The sequence below is a fragment of the Microtus oregoni genome, unplaced genomic scaffold (assembly GCF_018167655.1).
Source record: "Microtus oregoni isolate MIOR12 unplaced genomic scaffold, Mior012 000028F_ref0000031, whole genome shotgun sequence".
In the NCBI taxonomy this organism is placed as follows: Eukaryota; Metazoa; Chordata; class Mammalia; order Rodentia; family Cricetidae; genus Microtus; species Microtus oregoni.
In genome coordinates, this window is record NW_024543087.1 from 2,647,813 (window position 1) to 2,665,037 (window position 17,225).

General features: G+C 54.1%; 1 protein-coding gene across 2 annotated transcripts in view; it reads right to left on the reverse strand.

Moving 5' to 3' along the window:
* Nucleotides 1-3,737: 3,737 nt before the first annotated feature.
* Vipr1 (vasoactive intestinal peptide receptor 1) overlaps nt 3,738-17,225 on the reverse strand; it is a 32,907-nt gene continuing 19,419 nt past the window's right edge. For both annotated transcript variants that reach the window (XM_041676970.1, XM_041676971.1), the window contains 10 exons: nt 16,714-16,820; nt 16,054-16,160; nt 15,564-15,696; nt 11,957-12,110; nt 11,451-11,511; nt 11,141-11,207; nt 10,767-10,858; nt 8,123-8,252; nt 7,928-7,969; nt 3,738-7,363 (listed from right to left, as the gene is read on the reverse strand). In XM_041676970.1, coding sequence (XP_041532904.1) covers nt 7,172-7,363; nt 7,928-7,969; nt 8,123-8,252; nt 10,767-10,858; nt 11,141-11,207; nt 11,451-11,511; nt 11,957-12,110; nt 15,564-15,696; nt 16,054-16,160; nt 16,714-16,820 — 1,085 coding nt within the window. In that variant the 3' untranslated portion in view covers nt 3,738-7,171. The remainder of the gene's footprint in view (nt 7,364-7,927; nt 7,970-8,122; nt 8,253-10,766; nt 10,859-11,140; nt 11,208-11,450; nt 11,512-11,956; nt 12,111-15,563; nt 15,697-16,053; nt 16,161-16,713; nt 16,821-17,225) is intronic.

Below are 17,225 nucleotides of genomic sequence, written 5' to 3' on the forward strand. Positions count from 1 at the left end.
CAGAGGACCTGCATTCACTTGGCAGCTTATAGCTGCCTGTAACTCCAGTTCCAGGGGATCTGGTGCCTCCTGGCCTCTGCAGGCACCAGACACACATGTGGTGCACAGACATACATGCTTAGAAAACCCCCACAGATATAAAAATAGATAAGTAAAAAAATTTTAAAAGATTGACGAGTTTGATGATAGGAGATCCCGGGGAACAGTGAAAAGAACGGGAGGGTTTGGCCGCAGAGCAGGAAGTGGTAAGGGTAGCATAGGAGCAGTCTGTGGATTGGCAAGAAATGGCAATCTAAATTTAAAAAATGACAAAGTCTGCAATGATTGTGAGTCATCAATAGAAGAGATGACTGTTAGGACCATGGGCATGAAATAAAACGACAGAAAGACACTACCTTATGCCATGAACTTTGCAAGACAGGGTAGGGCTGGGGTATAGCTGAGTCGGTAGAGAGAATGACGAGAACTTGTGAAGTCCCGGTTCAGTCCCTAGCACCACATAAGCCAGGGGAGATTGCAGTCTCAGCATCCAGGAAGAAGAGGCAGGAGGGTCAGAAGTTCAGGGTCATCCTCGGTATGGGGGGTTCAAGGCCAGTCACGGCAGCCTCAGACCCTGTGTCTATAGCTGCTTCTGGGACCAGTGGGGAGCCAAAGCAGAGGCTAGGGCCTGAAGTAGCAAGGGTGTGTTTCTGGGGGCCGTGAGGGATGGGGAACGTGGGGGCAGAAAGGATGAGCTCTCAAAGGAGGAAGCAGTGGGCACTCGTCTGACCCCCCAGGGGCTGTCCTCCCGGGTCCAGGCCGTCTGAGGTAGTTTCCTGACTGAGGCTTTCCCACAGCAGGCCTCTGCTAAAAGGCTCTCATGAGGACAAGGGACAGCTGCAGGGGGACAGAGGTGCCCCAAAGCCAGCCTTCCCTCCTACCCCAGAAATAGCCTGAGCCCAGAGTGTGCGCCTAGGGAAGTGAAGCCAGGCTGGTGGGGGACCAGGACCACCATGGCCCCGGGGGCTCGTTCCAGGCACTTTTCCAAGGCCCCAGGGATCAGCACAAGGGCCAGAGGCAAGGAACGTGGGGCCAGTCAGAGTGAACTTTCTCACGGGACTGTCCAGCAGGCCTCACCAAGGCCGGGAGCTGGAGGTGTGCAAGCCAAGGGGCCGGGTGCAAGGGGACCTCAGCACAGGCTGTTCCCATCTTCCAGGCATTGTCTGGTCTCATTGCTGGTATCTGAGGGGACATCTGCTTGTCTCCCATCCTTGGGCGAACCAGACGCCAGCCACAGGAAACAGCCCGTGCAGCTCCCGTTTGAGGAGTAAATATTAGTCTTCTTGAGAGCTGCCCGTTCTCTGCCACTTGGCACAGAGGATGTTGAACTTGGGGTGGGGGACCTTTTGGTGTACGTACATTAGCGGAGCCTGTGGCCCTCGGTTGCTACAAAGGCGGGCCTCAGAAAAAGCTCGTCCTTTCCCCAGGAGCTGTACCTGAATGCCTGTGAGGAGATCACTCTGAGACCCCAGCCCTACCTTACCCCAGCCCTCTTTCTCCAGACACTGTTCAGGATGCTTCTGCCGAAGAAGGGGACTGGAAAGTCTGATTTGACTTGACCTTGAGGTTCTGCGCCCCAGTTCTGATTTATGTGACCATAAAACACGTGGTTTATCAGGAATAGCCTGGCCCGATTGTGCTGTCAGTGCCTAGGGGTGCAGCGCACAGCACCTGTCTGTGCTCTATGCACTACCGTACAGTTGGTGAGCTTTGGGCAAGGGGCTGGAGGTTGAAACACACACAAAGACACACAGACACAGAGACAGGGACCTCTAGTCACTGGTAAGAAGCCCTTTATTCAGTAGTGCCACAGAGGCTTATATACCCAACAGTCAAGTGGGCCAACAGGTGAAAACCTTATCCTCTGATCCTCAAGGCCAAGGCAACACGTGCTCGTGAAGCAGAGCTGGTAAACAACTTTGACACAGCTTTCAGTAACTCAAATCAGAAGGAAAGTAAAGATCTCTGGCAGGGAAGAGCAGCTGGAGGCCAGGACTCCAAATGGTCCCAACACAGGGGAAGCCTTGGGACTACCCTACCTGGCCACAGAGACCGGACTCTGCCCTACCACCTGTTTCTTTCCTCTGTGACCATTCTCCCTTATTTCCACAAGTATCAATCCTGGGATGGTCTTAGCCTCGCCCCGTCCTCAGTATCTTAGATTTGCACAGGGCAAGTGGTGTGCAAATGTAACGGTTGTTCTTCATGGCGATGATGGCATATGGAATTACCTAGAAGATGTGCCTTTGGGTATGTCTGTGAGGACATTTCCAGAAAGGTTTGACTGAGATAGGGGAGTCCACCCTGAATGTGGGTGTCTCCATCCCAGGGGCTGGGGTCTCCGGCTGGGTAAAAAAGGAGAAAGCAAGTTGAACACCAGGATTCGTCTCTGTTTCCTGACTGTGGGCACCAGCTTTGTCTTGGTGGCATTGCACGCTTCCTCCCAGGACCTCCCTGCTGTGATGAACTGAGTCCCCAATGCCAGGAGACAAACGACCTCTCCCTTAAGTTGCTTTTGCTATTTTGGCACAGCAGTGAGAAACACAGTTGACAAGAAGCCCTGCTAAGTGAAAGCAATAAAGAGCGGGGATTCCAAAGCCCCACTCCTGGGAGCCGCTGGTCTTTTCTATCCCTGGAAAAGGTGGGGGGAAAGTCTTATTTCCAAAAGGAGTGGAGAGGAGACACTGCAGAACTGCCGGGCAGGGAAGGGAATGCTGACACAGGAGGCCATGTCTCATTGCTGGAACATCTTGAGGGGAGGAACGAAAACTGATAAAGAAGGAATGTGGCCCCCACTCACCACTGAAACAGGAGCCCCTCCCCCAACTCCTAGGCAGGCTTCAGGGGCACATGAAGCTACGGATTGACTAGAAGAGGATTTGAGAGAAGGGAAGGGAAGCCAAGGCAGGAACTCAAGCAGGAACTTGGAGGCAGGAACTGAAACAGAGACTGCGGAGGAACAATGCTTACTGGCTTGTTCCCTGTGTCTGCTCAGCGACCTTCTGTATGTATATAACCCGGACCCACCTGCCCAGGGTGGCACTGCCCACACTGGGCTAGACCCTCCTCCATCAGTTAACAATCAAGGAAACACCCCACAGACAGACATGCCTGTAGGTCAGTCTGATGGAGGCCATTCCTCAACTGAGAGCCCCTCTCCTCCCAGGTGTCTCTAGTTTGTGTCAAGTTGAATCCCTTCTCTTGATATTCACTGTCCCTCCTGTCCCGTGTGGAGGCTGGGGCATTGACAAGATGGCCTCATGACCTCTCCTCCTCATCCTTGTGATCTGTAGATGTGTCCTAGATGGATTCTATTTCCTAATAAGGCATATCCTTCATTCCTGTGGATGAGCTTCTGAGAACAGGGCCCTTGGGACATGGACGGGCACCTTACAGTCTAGAGACAATAACTGAGGAGGTCAGTACACCCTTGGGACGTGGACGGGCACCTTACAGTCTAGAGACAATAACTGAGGAGATCAGTATAAACACCGGGGTCTACACTGGTGAGAGCTGCAGGGTTAGCCTGGCGACCTCCCCTGCGGAAACCACACAGGACAGCCTGGAGCCCCTCAGTGTCTATCCCACTGTGGCATCCTGAAACTCAGGGGTGCTGGGACTCCTGGAGTTGAGACCTGGGTGACCCAAAGAGGCCGTTGCTGAGAGTGTGGGATCAAAGCAGGCAAACAAAGACAGCAGCAAGGTAAATAATATTTTAATACAGTATTTTAAAATATCAAAGTTAATGCAAAAATACGGGATGAACAATATATCAAGACAGAATCAGGATTACTAACTGGCCTGACCTTCTCACGTCCCCAGATAGGGCACATCCAAATGATCCCATCTTTGACAATATCTAGAGTATCTGAGGCACGGCTGTGGGATTTGGAGAGCTGGGCTTAACATCAACCTCTACAACGACTTTTCTTCTTTGGATTTTGGTTATCCCATCTGTCTTTTGTGGAGGCTGGGGCATTGCCAAGATGGCCTCCTGATGCATCCCTTTTCCTGGGAGTCTGTGTCTTCAGAGTCATAGCCTCCCGGGGCTATTAATATCTTGACCATCCCTGGCTGGAGCGCCGTGTTTAATAACTGGCAGCTGTGGCTCCGCCCCTTCCCCTTCCCCCAGAGAGATAAGAGCTGTTCCTGTTCCCACATGGGGGCGGGGAGAAGCTCGCCACTGCTCATTAAAACAAGACCTTGCGTGGCAGCTAGGATGAAGGGGCTGAGTCAGAGTCCTCACCCCACTGTGCCCAGCACGCCCCCGGGGGTGCTGGTGCCTGGGGTCTTGCCCTTATACTCACTGTTTCTTCCAAGGGGCTGCCTTGCTCTTCCCACCTTCTGTCCCTTTAGGTCACATTTCCAGTAGCCTTAGAGGGTCTCTCCTCAGATACCCTGCACATATTACATTCAACATGTCTCAAACCAGGCCATTGTCTCCCCAGATGACCTCCTCCCTTTCCTATTGATGGCCTAGCATCCTTTCCAGACATACACCCTGGGTCCTTCTCAGCATCAACCCCCAACCATCTCTTGACCTCATCTGATAGACCTCTTTGTCTCTCTTTGACTTTACTGGTAAGCACCCCAACACCTACTAGGCTGGATTCACGTATCTGTGACACCTAAACATGTTCTCTTGGGATTCTAAGACCTCTCCTAGCCCCCAAACACCTCAGTGATGTTCTGCTAGCAGGTGGATAAGCCTCCTTGGACAGGCTGTACCCCAGAGTGAGAAGACTACCTGCAAACAGGTCTTTCCTACAGAGCGGACAGAGCCTCCCTGGTTCAGATGGTGCCTGAATTAACTGGCCTTTGCCCTTAGAGACTGTAGGTAGGGTTCAATTTTAAGGAACCACCAGAGTCTGGGTTCCATTAAGTTCCTTTGGGTCAAGGCAGGACTAACGTGAGGCCAGCAGTTTGATGTGAGGGGAGGTGTGGGGCTGGCCTGGGTACAGTCTTTCCCACACCTTCAGGCTCACTCTTGGGAGCGCAGAACGGAGGCCTCCTGTCTGTGTAGGTTGCCTCCCAGTGAAAGATCTAACGTAGTCAAAGTTGGTGAAGTCTTCAAAGTGTCCACCAGATGGCACTAGAGATGACTTGGTCTGGTTTGACAGGTGCGTGGTTGAGACAGAGCCACTGGGGAAGAGACTGGGATAGTCCTGCCTGTGGTCACTCCTACCCCGCGGCTGTCACAGCTGCCACTAACCTAGGATACTGGCACAAGTTTCCTTAGCTCCCAATCAAGGCTTCCAGTCTCTTTATCCCTAACTCTGCCCTTCCTTTCTTGAACACATGCTGGGTCTTGCTTCTACTCGCTCTGCCCTCTTGACTAGGAACTGCTCTGCTCCAGGACTCCACGACTTACCCCACATCACAGCACAGTACTGTTGGAGATTTGGGGCCTATTCTTTAGGCAGGGGCTCCTTTCTGACCTACACATACTCCAGAAGATATTTCTGATCTGTCCTGGGATGAACCAAGTGGCAGCAGCCTTTGAACAGGCCTTGTAGGCAGACTCGAGCCTCTGTACCAGCCTGGCCTCTCTCATGTCTGGCTCGCCAAGCAAGACAACTCCACATGTTTACAAAGTGGAACCAGAAGCTTGGAAGCGTCATCTCGCTGACCTGCTGGCGTCACACTAAACCTTTCCGTTAGTCACACAGCCTCTCCTTACTGACCTGGACTGGGCCATCTGCACTGATCTAACCCTCCCAGTTGGCTCCTAGGCAACAGCGACCCGGTCCTCGTGTTCTCTGTTTGCTGTGTTTTCAGGAATGACCGTGAAACCTTGCTGTTTCTGATTGTTCTATTGGCTGCTCTGATTTGGTTCAAGGCAGAATCTGTCTCCTTCCAGTTGGATTTTAGGGGGTGAGGGTCACAACGGGGCCAGTTATAACCTCTTCACACTCAAGTGTGAGTCAAAGACTCTGGGGATAGGTACTCCCATGGAAATGGGGGCTTCTGTCCAAAGCCAGAAGGGCAGTAGCTTCAATGAACCATCTCTCACTGGAGCAGGGATAACACACTTGCTGAGAGGAAGCAGGAGACCCACCATGGCCAGGGGAACTAAGCCTGCTAGAGCCAATATTTATTTATTGCCATACAAGCCTGGTGCAGTTCTGAGGGGACCTGCTGACACCAGCTTGGGTTAGAAGCTGTGTGACTGCAAGGGTGGGGGGGAACATAAGATGTCCTGAGCCCCGAAGTCAGTGCCACACCCAGCCGCTCTCTAAGGAGGCACGGGAACTAGGGGATGAGGGTAATAACATCGCTGGTAATACAACCCCAACAGAATCCAGCAGGTCACAATATGTAAAAAGGAAGTCTTTATGTTGGCATTAGTGACAGGAAGAGATACCTGCTCTCTCTAAGATTGTTCCCTACCTGTGGGCTCACGTCTCTGGCCCTTGCTGCAGGAGTTGGTGTAGTTGGTAGGAGAGCACCCAGAGTGGGCAGCTCGCTATTGCTTTGGTTGTGCATAAGGCTGGTGTGACAGATCCTATCTGATGGGCAAAGCCACTTGGTGAGCATTGGCTGGGGCTGTCTTCTCCCTTCCCAAAGGTAGGTCCCTGAGTTCCCAGGTCCGAGAATATACCGACAACCCTGAGTGAGGATCACAGCACAGCTGTGGTCCCCAAACCGAAACTCCAGGTCACAACCGTATCTGTCTGAGGTAGAGGAACTCACCCACCAGGAGGAGCTGGCAGATAAAAGCAGGACACTCGGGGAGGGGACTGCATTGCATCCTCGGAGAGGAGTCTCATTGGCAACACTTAACCCAAATCGACTTGAGGGCCACAGTGAAATTCTAGGCACGAACAGGGCAGAACGTTTTTGCCCTCAAGAGTCCCGAAGCTTTAAGGACAGGCGGCTGCTTTCCAGGGAGGCATATGCAGATTTTGTCGGCATGATTGGCAGAGGGACCTTTGGAGTCGGAGTCTAATGCTGGTCCCTCCCCGCTTCCTCCAGGGTTGGACCTCTTTGATCTCCAACTTGAATGGACTTGGTCCCCCGCTGCAGCAAAGCAATACTTCCAGACCCAAGGTTGGAGCTAGTGGCGCCTGCTGCAGACCTCTCCAGGGGCCGGCGAGGGAAGGGTGCAGAGGGGCCTGGCGGCCTCTGGCGGTCAGACTAGGGAGACCTCGGCTTGGAAGCTGGAGGAGCGGCGCGCACTGGGGCTGACACGGGTCAGCATGGACACCTGTGTGCTGCACGTGGCGCCGTTGCTGCCTCCCCACGGGTGCTGGGATTTGGAGCTCCAGCCCAGGACACCCTGCAGATGCCAACGTCGCCACTTCCGCCGCAGCTCCGCCTGCACCTAAGGCAGAAAGGGTGGTGGTTAGGTGCAGGAGTTCCAGCACAGCCTTGATAAGCTAGCCATAGATAAATCCCTAGATTAAATTGAGAGGTGTAGTTGTTATCTTGGGAGAGGAGCAGAGTTGGGACAGGGTTTGGGAGTCAGTGAGTCAACTCAGGAGAGCTGGAGAGAGGGAAGGTGGGATGAGGAAGGGTACAAGACGCAGTGCAAGGAGGCCGAGGGGTACTGCCTGGAGAATGTACCCCAATTCTTCATCCAGGAACCCACTTGAGCGCATTTTTGTGGCTGCACTGCATCTTTCCTGTTTCAGCCCACACCAGCCTACTGGAAGTAGTCATCCACCTCTGATGCCCTGCTCCTAACCCCACCCAGGGTTGTTAGTGCAGGCTGTGTCCTCGAGTGTATTTTAAAGTGAGATTCCAGGCAACTATGGCGCTAGGGGCTCAAGAGAACCACTCCCGAGAGAGGCAAGCTTTAAGCTGCCCTTGCTCTCAATGATCCCAGCAGGCCTGGGAGAGCCTGGGAGTTCTGGTCCAGGGCCGCAGAGATCTGGGAGGCACTTACCTCGCCATTGAGGAAACAATAGAGGACCGCCACCACAAAACCCTGAGGAAGAAGGGGACAAGAGAGGTGAGGCAAAGAGACCCTAGGCTCTCCCAGCCCACCCCACCACTCCCCACAGCCCCTTATTCCCCTGGTTAAGGAAGACAGTAAGTACGGAGCAGGCACTTATGACAAGGAAAAGACTAGAATCCGTACCTGGAAAGACCCCACGACAAGTTCGAAGACCATTTTCACCTCGGCCTTAAAGTTGTCAGGGAAGAAGGCGAACATGACATAGTGAACTCCAAACAGGGGAATCAGCAGAAGCGTGGACTTGGCCAGCCTCCTGGAGACAGGGAGAGGCAGGCTGTGGTGTGTGCATTCACACGGGTAGATGACCAGATCGTGTGAGGACAAACAGTGGCTCCGCCATCCCCATGTCACACCCACATCATTCCTGGCCCCTGTCTGTCAGTGTTCCTGTTCTCTTTCCCCTACCTCCTTGCCTGGGGGAACACACGAGAGAATTAAACTCCCTCCGTTCCTGTCTTCTGGAGGAAGACCACTGAGGATATAACAGTGAGAGGTGAGACTTTCCAGTCTCCCTCCTCCTGGTCAGTCTCCCCTACCTGAAGAGTGGGGTAATGCATGCCCAACACAGCCATATCAGAGATGTTCTCTCCTCGAAGAACTTTAAGTATACCATGGACACTAGCTCCATTGGGGAACAAGAGCTCTGAGGAATGAGGTCTCCCCTGCCAAAAGGCTGCTCACATGTGCCCAAAGTGCAGGAGGCGATGAACACAGGCTTGTGGCCCCCTCTGTCGCTGTGGCGCTATCTCTGGCAGTTGCCACTGTCCCTGAGCCTGCACCCCTCCTCCAGAGTCCTGCTCCAAGGGACCAGCTTGTCTTTCTGCCACCTTGGTGCCAGCAGGGTCAGCATTCTCTGCAGGCACTCAGCTGTCCCTCCGTGTGTACACTCAGCTGACCTGATAGCTGGTCTAGGAAGTGAGGGCTATGCTTTCCTGATTCCCGGGAGATGTGGGTGCGATGGGGACACATGTCCCCCCCGCCCCCCGCCTCTCCTGCCTTGTGCTGAGATTCTCATTCCAAGCTCTATGCAGATGCACCCTCGTTCTTCCCCTCCTTCTTGGGCCTGGCTCCCAGCCACACCTCTTTGGCCATGAACCCATCCCACACTCGGAGGCTGACAGATGGAAGCTTTCTTTAAATTGAAGAGGGAACTGACAGCCCCTCCTCAGGAACTGCCAGCTCCAGCTCCCCCTTCTGCCAGTGACAGCTGTCTCTTTCTGTCTCACCCACACAGACCTGGCCACGGCCAGTTTGGGTCCTGCCCCCCCCCCCCATATTCTAGCCCACTGCAGCTGGACTTTTGGGAAACGAGGCTGCTTGGGTAAAGGACACCAGCGTGTGCAGAACGGCAGTGGGCAAGGCCCACAAGTTTCCTTCTGGAAAGGAGAGTGGCATTCTGCCCACACAGTCTGCTGGGTACAGAATGCTGTCACACCGGGAATGGGAGAAAGCTTCAGCTCAGGCCTGACAACCATAGGATTCCAGAATAGAATCCCAAATCCAGCAGCTCGTGACTCTCCAGCAGACAGTCTTCCAACCACCACTGAGATTTCCCCTAACAGAGGCCAGTTTAAGGACACCTAGGTTCCAGACTGGAGGGCCCTTGTGGGACTGCCAGGCTGATCTGGGCTGCACGGTGGGCCTCCGTTCTCCATGGCCACGGTGAATGTGAGGGTCCTATGGGCCTTTGCACAGGTGCCCTGGCCACATTTTGTGTTTCTTTCCCTTGTCCGTAAAAGTGCCGATTCCTATAGGAACTTGCCAGTCTTCCTAGTGCCCAGCATAGGGAATGGTCCTCCTCTTTCTAAGCAATGAGCTCAATCACTGTCCCACGGACACTGTGGCCCTCTGTGACCGTTAACACCAACTGACAACTTGACAGGATTCAGCATCGCAGAAGGGACACCCCCCTGAGTGTGTCTGAGAGGGGATTTCTAGATGGGGTTGAGGCGGGGAGACCGCCCTGACTACTGGTGGTACCCTCTCACAGGATGGGGTCCCAGACGGAATAAGAAGGAGAAAGTGAGCTGAGTGCCAGCGTTCATCTCTCGCTGCTTCAAGACTGTGGACACCATGCGACCAGTGGCCTCACACTCGGCAGCCATGTCTCTGCCATGACGGACTGCACCCTTGAACTAGGAGCAAAAACAGACCTTTCCTTCCAGAAATTGTTGGTCGGGTCCTTTGTTGCAGCCATAGGAAAGTAAACACAACTCTTTCCTGCCCATAGTGGTAGACCCTAAACCTCGGAGGGTGAGGAAGTGTGCGTCTGCCTTTTGTTCAAAGTGGGGAACGTTTTATAGGGGACTCTGAGTGTGACATGGGCTGATGCATGGAGACCTCCTGGCTTGTGTCTGGCATGAAACCTGCAAGTACGACTGTTATCATTGAGGAGTACTGAATGTGCCCTCCTCGTGGTGGGAGCTCTTGGGAGCATCACCTGCCCTATAGGCATCTATTGCATTGCCTTTCTCTACCAGGTACAGGTCAGGGACTGGGCACAGTGTGTGAAGAAGACACAGGGTTTTCATTCCCCTCAAGCTCCCTGGGGGGCAGCAGGTTTGAGCGTCAAGGACACTGGGTGAGTATGAGAGTAGCAGACGTGGGGTTCAGAAGCAGGACAGCCTGACGACAGGCAGTGGCTGCTGAGTCTGAATAAGAGTAATGTCTGGCTTTGGGTAGTTCTAGTGGAGTGGGGTGAGGTGTAGGGGACGATCTGAGGGTCCAGGGTGGAAGACTGGAGCTGAGGTGCTGGGCCCACACTTACGAGTACGGGCTGCTGTCATTCTTCCCGATGTCGGGTGGCCGTAGTTTCTGAACCAGGATACGGATGATGCAGATAAACAGGATGAAGTTCACCTGTTAATGAGGGACCGCCAGTGTTGGTCACTTAGAGGATGCTGGGCTGTCTCCCCCAGTGCTTGGACACCCCTCTATAGTACCTCTCTGCATCCCCTCCCTTTGGAGGGGGGCTTTTGTCTGGGGACTCTCCTGAGGACCCGCCCTCCAATTTACCTGCTCTAGAGGGAGCGTTGAAGGCCTGGGAGGGTGATAGAAACCTGAGCTTCCCTTCTGACCTATTTCCTGTGTGTTCTGTGTTTGGCTGTCTACTCTGGGCTCAGTGGGGAGAGGAGGGCTTACCAAGATGGAGGTGAGGATTGGGGCCTTTATGATCCACCACAGTGAGGAGTTGATGGTGTCCCAGCACCTGAACAGACCACAGAGGTTTGGCGGGGAGAAGTCCTCAGCCTGAGAATCAGCCATCCCCCAAGTGTCTACGGCTCTGTCCCCATGCCCAGAGTCTGATACTCCCCACATCTCCCTCCAGCCTCTTGCTTTGGACTCGGTTCTGTGGTCTCTCTACCTGCCAAGCCTGGGCAGTATCATCGTTCCCGGGGACTCTGCCCCCAAATGACAGTAGCCAGAGGGAGGGGATGGAACAAGAGCTCACCCAAAATCCTCAAAATGGATCCTGACAATGGTCCATACCATGGTGAATACACTGGGCACCCCTGTGAGGGCCAAAGAAGAATGGAAGGGAAGGAAATGTGGGCAGATAACACAGGGAGAGTGGAGAAGGAACCAGAGAGGAGGGAGAGAAGAGGGTGGATGCTTAGGGCTGCTACCCACAGTCACACAGGCTGTTTGCTGGGTGAAAACCCTCCAAGAGGGGTAGCCCGAGGGTCTGTGACCACTTAGGCAGGTTTTTTCCTTTCCTTTTCTGATTTTAAACCCTTCTATATTAGCAGTGGTCCTGCGTGTCAGGATCAGAATGGGGAGATGGATGTTTTTGTTCAGGCCCTGTGCCATTGCATAGCTGTGGGAGTCTGGGATGCGGGATGCCCTCAAGGTCACACATTCTGAGGACGTTCACCCCGCTGTCATGAGCAGGCTCGGGTTGCACCCTCCCACCTCCCAGTGAGCTTTCCCAGCCTTGCCCCCTCCCTGGTACCATACCCCAGCCGATGAGTATGTACCCCCAGAAGTACTTCCGCTCGGAGAAGAAGGAGACGGCCAGCAGGGTGTGTAGGTAGAGACCCTCTACCAGCAACCAGAAGAAGTTGGCCATGATGCAATACTGGAAGAAAACCACGGCTGCCTTGCAGCCTACCTGCGGGGAGGAGCGAAGGGAGGGAGGTTCAGGGACGGCAGGTCCTTGGCCGCTGAGCCTCTGGTTGTGGGGACAGACACGGTTGTGGCCCAGCCAACTTCATTATTGTCGGTTCCCAGTCAGGCTCTTGAGACGTACACAGTGGGTCCTCCTATGATCTCGTCTTTATATTCTTGGGCACTCTGGGCTAAGTTGGTAATTTGAATCATCCGTCTGTCAATGTGTCTTCTGTACATCCTCTTGCTACAGATCCCATGTCTCTGGGCATGCCCAGTTCTCAGCCTGTGGCTGGCTGCATGTGGCCGAGAATAGCCGTGGATGAGGTCCAACACAAAATGGTAAAACCGTTTAAGATGTTAGGAGATTTTTTTTCTTCTGGTCATATTTTTGGTAACTCGATCTTAAGGTTCTCTAGTCTGAGCTTGACTGGTAACAACATGGTGTCACAATGTCCAAAAATTGGACAATAGACGGACAGGAAGACATACAGGAAGTATGTGTATATGCCTCCCCACTTACCCACCCGCCAGAAATTTGTCTATGTGTGCACATTATGCATGCTTGAGTGTGTTTTCAGTCAATCTCACACCGGAACCAGGCCGGTCTAGAACTCACTATGTATCCCTGGCTGCCTTCCAACTCACAGCCTTCTGCATGCTGGGATTATAGGTGCGAGCCACTATGCCTGGCCATTTATCCATTTATTGACCTCCTGACTCATGAGAACTCAGCCATCTATCCATCTACCGTCCAGACATCCATTCATCAACTGTTTATCTGCTCATCCCTCAACACGCCCACCCACCTAGCTGTCCCTCCACCTACCTAGCTGTCCCTCCACCCACCCAGCTCTCTCGCCACCTGTTAACCACTCCACCCATATAGCACCCCCATTTTTTTGAGCCGGCCCAGGACTCATGCAGCCCTGCTCCCTCTAATCGCCCTGTCTTCCTTCCTCTCTCCATTTTGGTCTCTGCCCACCCAGCCCAGCACCCCCAGCCCCACTCCCCCGCCTCCCACCTCTTTATTCTCCGCACAGCCAGCCCACTGCTCCCTGCTCCCTCCAGTGAGGATTGTGGGAAATGGGACCCTGAGGGTGAATCCTTGCTAAAGACCTCAGGAGTTCCCTGACCAAAGAGTGTAGCTGAGGCTTTGAAGGGGGCTCAGAGACAGTGTAGTGCAGGCTGACAGAAGGGTAGAACAGGGGTACCGGCTAGTTTTCTGTCAACCTGACACAATCTGGAGTCTGTTTGGAAGAGGGAACCTCAGCTGAGTTTCCCCACCAGTGTGGCCTGTGAGTAGGCCCATGGGGCATTTTCTTGATTGATGTTTGGTGTGGGAGGGCTTGGGGCATGATGGGAGTGCCATCCTTGGGCAGATGGTCAAGGGGGGTAACAAGAAAGAGGCTGAGCAAGGCGTGAGGAGCAAACCAGTAAGCAGCACCCCTCCCTGGCCTCTTTATCAGTTCCTGCCTCCAGGTTCCTGCCTTGAGAGCCTTCGTGAAAGACTAGAAGCTGTAACACGAGATAAACCCTCTCCTCCCAAGTTGCATTTGGTCATGGTGTTTACCACAGCCATAGAAAACTAAGAGAGGAAGGGAGGCAGAAGTGAGGAAACGGAGAAGGCGAGGGGCAGATCTTCCTCCAGGAAGCCACAGGAACTGGTGGGAAAATGGTCTGGACACCGGGCGGTGGGAAGACATGGAGCAGGGTGTTGAAGGACTCTGGGCGGCCTGGCTGAAGGACTCCTGGGCCTCCGGCTCCTCTCAGATCCACTCACTCATTTCACGGCCTCAAGCCGCCCTCCCAGGGGAGCCATTTATCTTCCATCCCCTACACACAGAAGCGGGGTTATCTCCCCTCCCTCTCAGGCCTCTGCTGGCTGTGAGGCACCCCCATGGAGCAGCCTCCCCTCCCCTCCCTATGACCGGGAAGTCCTTTCCTGGGTCACACTCTTGTTTCTCCAGCTGCAGGCGTGCCTCACCAACCTAGGAGGACACTGCAGAGCTGCTCATGACACGGGTTAGGAAGCCAGATCCAGCCATGCTGCTGGACAAGCTCTCTGGAGGCTGCCGGCCTCTCCCTAGCCCTGCGCTTGGCCCTAGCCTGTGGAGTGACCCTAGGGTTTTCCACCCTCTTGGGAGCTCACCACCAGTGGAAGCTGGCGTTGCTGATCCGGATTAAGTGTGCTGCCTCTCTGGCCTCTCTGGGGGAGCTACAGTTCCTGAGAACACAGCACAGAAAGGAGTCCCGGCTGCTTCAAGTTCTGTCCTGGGGTGGGGTCCTCTGAGTCACTTGAGGGCTATGATGGTTAATAGCATCAACTTGACAGAATCTAGAAGACCCTGGAGACATGCCTTAGGTATGTCTGAGAGGGGGCAGTTTTTGTTTTGTTTTGTTTTTTCCAGACAGGGTTTCTCTGTAGCTTTGGGGCCTGTCCTGGAACTAGCTATTGTAACCAGGCTTGCCTCGAACTCACAGAGATCTGCCTGCCTCTGCCTCCCGAGTGCTGGGATTAAAGGCGTGCGCTACCACCGCCCGACAATAGAGGGAGTTTTAAAGATTTAGTTAATTGAGGAGGCAGGAAGCACCATTCTAGGAGCTGGGGTCCCAGATGGAATGAACAGGAGAAAGTGAGCATTGGTGTTCATCTCTCTGCTTCCTGACGGTGGGTCATGTGACCCTGCATGCCTGACTATACCTCCACACCAAACATACCTTTCTTTCTTCACACTGAGTTTTTTGTCACAGCAATGAAAAAAGAGTAACAAATACAGAGACAGACTCTCCAGAGCCCGGACGACGGATTCCTCAGAGGTTCCCTGAGCCTCCTAACCCCAGGAACACCCAGGACTAGGCTGAGGGGGCAGTCAGCAAGATCCAGGGGGGAAGGACAGTGGTGTAGGACCAGAACCTTAGTGTAGAGAGCAGAGGGTTGAGCTGGGAGGGATGTGGGGGAGTACTTGCATAGATGGGGAAACTGAGGCAGGGAGTTGCCTGAGGTTAGATCAGAAACCAGCGATGAGGTAGGAAGGAGCTCTGGGCCCTGACTGTGAGGTGTGGGGGCCCTGACTGTGGGGTGTGGGGATCTGGGCCCTGACTGTGGGGTGTGGGGGCCCTGACTGTGGGGTGTGGGGATCTGGGCCCTGACTGTGAGGTATGGGAATCTGGGCCCTGACTGTGGGGTGTGGGAATCTGGGCCCTAACCATGAGGTGACCACATGCACTTCTTACTAGCAGAGGTAGAGTTGTGAACTTCCAGATGGCTTAGCAACCTGCTGCTGCTGAGAGAGGAGTGGATTTGAGGGGTAGTCAGAGTGTTCGTGGTTCTGTCCTTAAGGAGAGAGGAGAGAGGAGGGGCAGAGAGAGAGGAGAAAGAAGAGGAGGAGCAGGCTGAGGAACAGAAGCACAGGAGGATATGGAGCAGGGGCGGGGGGTTCAGCTGGGTCCTCACCGAGCCCTGGGAGCAGTGGTCTGTCTCTCCGCTGTTGAAGAGAGCCATGTCCTTGATGAAGACAGCCGTGGCCCTCAGGATGAAGGACATAAAGAGATGCATATGGATGTAGTTTCGGGTACAGTGTAGCTTCCTGCAAGGGGCAGATCCAGCTGGGATGAGCAGGGACCTTGGACCACTCCACCCTGACTGGTGCCATACCGGTACATTAGGTAGGTGGTGGGAAGATATGTGGCCCCCAACCCCGTATTACAGGCCCTTCCTCCAAGGTGACAACCCCCAGACCCCAACCTCCCGGGCATCAAGAGTGTTTTGGCAGGCTCTCCCTCAGGTGTCTGGTATAGAGGAAAGGGAACAAGACCACTCTAGAGGCCACATCTTGGCCACCTGCTGTTGAGGCTGGGATGGTTAGCTTGGCAGAGGCAAGGGTGGGGACTGGGAGTTGTCTGAGGGTGAGACAATGGAGGGGCACACTGGGACTCTACCTCACCTGAACAGGCTCAGGATTGTCATGGCAACCAGGAGGCTGGCAAGGGACAGGCCGTAGCCGATGGTGTAGCCAGTCTTCACGGCGCTGTAGAACTCCGTCTGTTGTTGCTGGGGGGAGGCAGGCAAGGGTTTTGGGTAGAAGTTGGGGGATTGTTGGTGGAGAATAGGCTGGCTATAGACTCTCCTGGTGCCCCTGCCTTACACAAGGAAGATGTCCTCAGGACTCCCAAGAGCAGCTAAGCCCCGGTTTTCATAGACGCATGGACCCTGTGCCCAGAGTGTCCCCAGTGAGTCCTTCTTTCTGCTGTGCATGCTGGATGTCAGCATGGGAACGAGTGGAACTTACAACTCCCTCCCGCTTGCCAATCACTCATTTATTTTTTAAAATAATAGAATTTTGGGAATCTCCCTGTATAACCCAGGATAGCCTCAAACTCGTGATCTTTTCGCCCCAGCCTCTCAAGTGCTGGGATTACAGATATAGAGAGGCAAACCAGCATGGGGGTTTCTATTGCAATTTTGGCTGCTCTGAGTGTAGCACCCCCCCCCCCCCCGTGATCCTATGAAAGTCCTGTGTGTCCCCTGTTGGGGGAGCCAGGGGCCAAGTGTGAGCCTGAGGAAGGTGGACTGCAGGGTGGAGAGAAGCCCAAGGCTCCCTCACCTCATCCACACTAGATGCACTGTCTTCCATCCCACAGGCAATGTAGTAGGAGCTGGGCTCCAGCTGTGACCAGCCTTCTTCAGAGCAGCTGCGGCTGACGTTGCGTCCTGGAAGCAGGTGATGGACAGAGGGAAGATACAGCGTTTAGAGGCAGGGTGCAGGGTGCAGGGTGCAGGGTGCAGGGTGCAGGGTGCAGGGAGCAGGGTGCAGGGCACAGGGCAGAGTACATAGTCTTGCTCACACCGTGCCTTGGTGCTGCTGGGTTCCAGCTCCCAGACCCAGGCTCTTGGGGTTCCCCTGAGGTGAGAAGTCCCCACAGGGCAGCTGGGGACCCCATGACAGGCTCAGTGCAGACATTACCATAACTCCATTTTACAAAACGGAATTTAGATCCTCCTTTTTTCAGTGCAAACACAGAGGCAGGAAGACTCTGGTTTGTGTACACAGTCATGGCCACCTGTGCAGCACCAACCTGAAGGCACAGACTGATGGGTGACTTAGTCACGCAAACA